Source organism: Pangasianodon hypophthalmus, chromosome 9, assembly GCF_027358585.1.
Source record: "Pangasianodon hypophthalmus isolate fPanHyp1 chromosome 9, fPanHyp1.pri, whole genome shotgun sequence".
In the NCBI taxonomy this organism is placed as follows: Eukaryota; Metazoa; Chordata; class Actinopteri; order Siluriformes; family Pangasiidae; genus Pangasianodon; species Pangasianodon hypophthalmus.
Window position 1 is genome coordinate 5,152,882 of NC_069718.1, and position 6,000 is coordinate 5,158,881.

Sequence of the window (6,000 nt, forward strand, 5' to 3'; positions counted from 1 at the left end):
AAAAACACAAAAAGACAATAAAAGAAGAAATCAGGAGAGACAAGACGAGCTAAAGCATAACGAGAAGAGACAAAGATGAAGAGACTAGAAGAGACAAAAAGAGGAAAAAAAAGACAGTGAGAAAAAGTGAAGAAATAATGAGACACAAGACGAGATGAGAAGATAATAAAAGAGATAAAGAGACAATGAGAGAATAAATGAGAGACCAGACAAGAAAAATATGAAGAAAAGAGGAAAGCTAAGAACAAGAGAAGAGGTGGGGAGAGATGAGACAAAATACGAAGAGACAAAAAAAAAGAAAGAGACAAGATGAGATGAAAGGAGAAGATCAGAAAAGAGACAGAGAGAGAATAAGAGAAGAAACGTGGAGAGACGAGAGAAAGAGAGAAACAAGAGAAATAAGAAGGGGACAGAAAATGAGGAGACGAGGCAAGATGAACCATTCAACAGAGAAGAAGAGAAAAGGAGAGGAGATGAGGAGAAAGAGGATAAAAGCAGGGATGGTAGAATAGAAGCAGATTGAAACGATAGGAGACAATAAGAAAAGAGAAAAATCTGAGAAACAAGAAAATAAAGGGATAAAGGAGAAAGAGGAAGAACAATGTGAAGTGATGTCATACCCCACGCATGCTTTATGAACACTCTGACATGCTTATAACACATCAATAACAGTGATATTAATATTATACAACTACACAACACCATTTCTCTGACACAGTGCGTGTGTTAGAGCTGCAACACACACACACACACACACACATGCACAGAGATGCTGGTGTGTGTGCTGAAGAAAACGAACAGCACTGTTAGAGATGTGTGATCAGACCGAACGAGCGTGTGTGTGTGTGTGTGTGTGTGTGTTTGTGTGTGTGTGTGTGTTTTAACAGACAGTAAAGAAACAGCTGTGAAATTAGATTCATTCAATACAACTAAATAAGCTTCGATCAATACAAAAGAAACTCAATAAATCCTGTTTGCTGAAAGGATTAAAAAGTTGATAAGTAAGCAATAACACACTCCAGACTGTGCGGTTACATGAAAATAATCCAAGCGGGGGTGGTGTGATGTGGCACGACGCACAAAGTGCACTATTTTGCGTTATTCTGTGTGTTGTTCCGCTTATACCACAGCGATTTGCCGACGATTACAATGTTTAATTTGTTAATGTACAAAATGTCGCACATTTTAACGGTTTATAGTATAGATTTAACGTTGTGGAACGTCCAAGAGACAAGTTTGCTCCTGTTCTCACTTACGTTATAGCTGCGATAAACAGTCATCCGCTCACCTCTCTCTCTCTCTCTCTCTCTCTCTCACAGCTTGCACAAATGTTACATAAAAGTCTCCTAACAAGATCGTCACCACATGAACAATTATAAATTTCACTTTGTTAAACAACACGTTTTTTAAAATCCGTTTTTTATTATTAGTCTTAGACTATGTGGCGCTTCCGCTGTACAAGTCCCTGTGTATGAGCTGTTACTATAGAAACGCATTGATATAAACCTCTCGCTCATGTCACAGCCACTACCTGGGCTGTTATACAGAAATAATGCACACCTTCCGACCAATCAGATTCGAGCATTTAACTGCGCTGTGGTATAACATGATATAACTCATAGGTCCTTCTGTAAGCAGTTTGGTAACATTTCTATCACATTTTACTTATAATCCTGATGATTAAGGGTTCAGTGTAGTAGGAATGAGAAACAATGAGCCAATAACAAACTTTAAAGTGAGTTCCTTTATATGGTCGAAGGAAAAGAAAAAAAAAAAAAAAAAAAAAAACGACGCTTTCGCATACGTCGATTTACGTACATTAAACAGGATTTTTTTGACACTGCAAAAATTTTCCAAATATTATAGAAAATCAGCAACCGCGAGAGAGAAAAAAAAAAAAAACTGGAGCACAGTTTAATCACATTTTTATACAAAATAGTTCCATCTTTCATTGAAGTTGTCATATGAGCACCATTTATTAACACTTCATTAAATCTTCATTACTGCACTTGTGTTTCCTCTTTACTCCAAAGCTCTGTGGTTGACCAATTTCACGCAATTTGTGCTTCATGCAGAGCAATTTGTAGTGTCCCTGGTGCCTTCTGAGCTGCAGCCCGAGTAAACCGGGCATTCATTTCACATAAACATCGCACTTTATCCTCAGCTCTCACCTTCAGCTCACTCACTAGAGGCTTAGACCCTGATTTCTGGAAATCTGCTTCTTGAGAATAACATTAAATCTGAATTGAAATGAACCTGATGAATATTCGGCTCTGCTTCAGTTTATGAGCGACAGCTGGAATATCCGTAAGCGTAAGCTGTGCGCGATAATATACTGCATATTTAAAAAAAAAAAAAAAAGAGAGATAATTAGTCATTAATGTGGTCGTGTGGAAAGACTTGAGTGAATGTGTAATCAAAATGAACTGAATATTTTACACAGCAAGATACGCACCGTATTTTCTGGACTAGGAGTCACACTGCACTAAGAAAAATAAATAAATAAAACACGTCTATCGAAAATTTTGTGTATATCCTCTGCATTTATTAGCATTATGGATAGTATAGCGGTAGCTGGAGTATAGACGACGCTTTACCTCTATAACTGCGTGGCAATTTAACGCGCTCTTGTTTATAAGCGTGTGGCGAATAGTCTGGAAAATATGGTGCTTCATATATATGGTGCTATATATATATTATATACCACATGCACACACAAAACAAGGAGGCTGGTCAACATCTGACAAACAGCAAAGGGAGAACGTGAGCAGCTTTCATTCGTAAAGAAAGGAGGTGAGGAGGACTAGGACAGGCTCAGGCAGCGGTATACGGCGGAGGTTTAGAGCTTCAGCATGCAGCACAGAGCAGAACTGTACTGTACCTGGGTCAATGAGAACCTCCTGAGCTCCTGAACACACACACACACAGAGAGACAGACACACACAGATAGAAAGAGACAGACAGCCCGGTTGGGTTAGTTCTGCGCCGCAGGTTATAGCACTGCTGCACATGACTGAGCGTTGAGAAACGCCGAATCAACGCAACGTTGATGCGCAGACGTCGACATTCTGACGGCTTTATAACATTTTATAATTCCTACCTATCAATATTCAGATGTTGTAATGAAATAAACAATGTTCCCTTTTGCACTTAGACAGTATGAGGCTGATGTAGCTAACCTTATAGCTAAGAATTTAGCACTGTGGAAAGCACATGTGCGCATTAGCCTCATAGCTCCAGTGCAAAAATAAATAAATAAATAAATAGAACGTCTTGCCAGATCGAATACATTTGGAGGAATCTATTCCTTTAAAATCGTCAAAATGTACAGAGAGGATGGAAGGGAAACATGCTAAAACCTCAAATTTGTTGCTATTTACTAGATAATAGTAACTCTGCAGCAGGGCTGAAACTTACTAGGCCAGACTGTCATTAAAAAACGTTAACGGTGTTAGAACATCATTAGGAGACGTGCAAGCTTTTAGCATACTTCATTACTGTGCCACTATTTTAACGCCAACAATCGAGAGTGTAGTACTTTCATCCTTCCTTCTTGCCCTCTCAAAAAGAAAAAAAAAATGATCCTGCAGGAATTTGCTTCAGATTTAATTCTACTTACTCATACATTCAGAAATGGTTACAGATTTCAGCAAGGAAATTGTTACTACTCCCAAAAACGACACTCTTATTGGTCGGAAAAACTGCAGAGAAGCCCCGCCCACCAAGACACCATACTGACAATGGCAGGCAGATAGAAACAAAACCAAACCCTTAAATTGCTAATAAGAAAACATCACATTCTAGCTAGCAGAGAGAATTAAACATTTACATTTTATCTCCTGTAATGAAACAATGGTTCGATTTACATTTACGGTGATTTTAGGATATTTTAAGAATGTTCGTCCAGCTAGCATTTCGCATATCATGTTACTGAGTAACTGAATAACTAAGTGACTGAGTGAATGTTAACTGAGTAAACAGTGAGTGACCTAATAAAGATTTCTTTCATAAAAATCTTCAATGTTCCCCAATAAGTTATCTACTGAAAGCGCATATATACAAAATTTTAATATAAAAGTATATTTTGTTTTCAAGTTTATCTTTAAATGTGTTGTTCACAACATGGATAGTTTTATTCTTTGTCAAACTTTCTATCTTATATGTAAAGCACTTTGAAATAATCGATATAAATAAACACTATGATGTCGCGTTCTACCCGGCGCGTTTACAGTAAAGCTACAGTCCCGCCCTCTTGTTTTCTATTGGCTCACAAGATCACAGTTCATGATTTCACGTCAGCTAGTTATATTGGTGTGAAGCAACAGTAACCACTACCAGAAACAAAAACGAAGCGCTAACGTAACACACCCTTTCCCCTTCGGTGAAGTAGCTTTCCCGCTGATTGAATTTTATTCCCTTTTGCTCTGACCACTGATGTAGCTGGGTAACAACTTGTCAGATAGAAAGACTTTTGGGCTAAATGAAATTAGAAACCACTTAAGAGCTATCTACCCTCTTCCATATACTAGAGTTTATAGACAGCCGTGATTGGCTATTTCCACTGATTGACAGGGGAGAGAGAGTATGCCCCTCCCACCCAGTTCAGCTCAGTTCATCGTCTGGATTCGAACCTGTGATTATTCTAATTAATGAGGTTTATTCTAATTAATGAGGTTTATTCTAATTAATGAGGTTTATTCTAATTAATGAGGTTTATTCTAATTAATCTCTGGTTTCCTGAACCAATGAGAATGTAGAATGAGAAGTGACGGTCTACATGAAAGCAGTAGAAATCCAGCTCATGGATGAAAATACAGCACTTTCGACATTTGCCATTAAAATAGACATTTATTACTTTATAAAACCCAGTTTAACACCAAACCCCTCGAACAGAACCTTTTTTTTTTTTTTTTTTTTACCCTGTATTATAAAGTCATAACCATCACACATTAGTAAAAAGGCTGAAGAGAACAGATAAAGCCAGACATGCAGCACGAGTAGAAGCACCCTGAGCAGCATCAGTCAGTCAGTCAGCGAGCTTCTTGTGGTTAGAGAAGCATTACAGGCATTTTAATATGAATACATTAGGAACACAACAGTTTAAAAAAAACATCACTCTGAGTTTCTGGTTAAACGGTACGAAAAATTCCTTAGGAACAAAATCAGACCCAGTATATACCAGTGTATAACAGAAATGCTCACAGAGAGGCTGCAGGAATTCAAGTGGCATTAAAATTGAATAAAAAATAAACAATTAAAATAATTTTTTTTTTTTAAATGTATACACCTTATACAGCTAGTATTTTTTATACATCTACTATTATTTATTATTTTAATAAGTTCATATATTAAAAAGTTAATATATTTTGGGTTTTACTAAATTTTTGGGCCTCTTTCCCCAAGCCTATTAATTAAAATATTACTCTAATTATTACATTTTCTGTTTTTACACAAATCTCCAAAAGTCCATGGATTTAATTAGGAAACGTTTCAGAAACACATCAGATGTAAAAACTAATATCTGACTTAATCTTGACAATAATAATTTAATTTTTATGAAAAAAAAATAATAATAAATAATGGGTTTCAAGCTGAACCGAACTGAAATTTCCTGCCGGATTTGTAAAAGTTTCGGAAACGCTGATTTTCTTCAAACTCGTGTACGTATGTTGATCATCTGTAAGTGCAAAGCGCGTTCCCGCCACAGCTCACAAAACTCCATAAAAGGTAAAGTGCACAGACAACTGGGAGCAGGAAATGAACAATCAGGGTAAAGACTGAATAACAGAAGTTATTCTGACTCACTTCTACGCCAAAAAAAACGTAATAATATATAATATTAATAACAATAAGCGAATGCTCAATCCTCCATCAGCTAAGACGTTTGTTTATGGCTTACGGCTCTGTGCAGACAGACCACACACTCCTCTGTCCTCTGATTAGTTTTATCTGTCTTAATTTATGGGTTTGTGTTGGCTAATTTCATTCACTTTCATTTTC

General features: G+C 36.9%; 1 protein-coding gene across 2 annotated transcripts in view; it reads right to left on the minus strand.

Moving 5' to 3' along the window:
* The window catches only part of trappc9 (trafficking protein particle complex subunit 9), a 214,056-nt gene that overhangs the window by 201,943 nt on the left and 6,113 nt on the right, over positions 1-6,000 (minus strand). The window contains exon 5 of one of the 2 annotated variants that reach the window (XM_034307425.2): positions 2,882-2,908. The exons of the other annotated variant lie outside the window; for it this stretch is intronic. Coding sequence (XP_034163316.2) covers positions 2,882-2,908 — 27 coding nt within the window. The remainder of the gene's footprint in view (positions 1-2,881; positions 2,909-6,000) is intronic. 2 annotated transcript variants of the gene reach the window in all.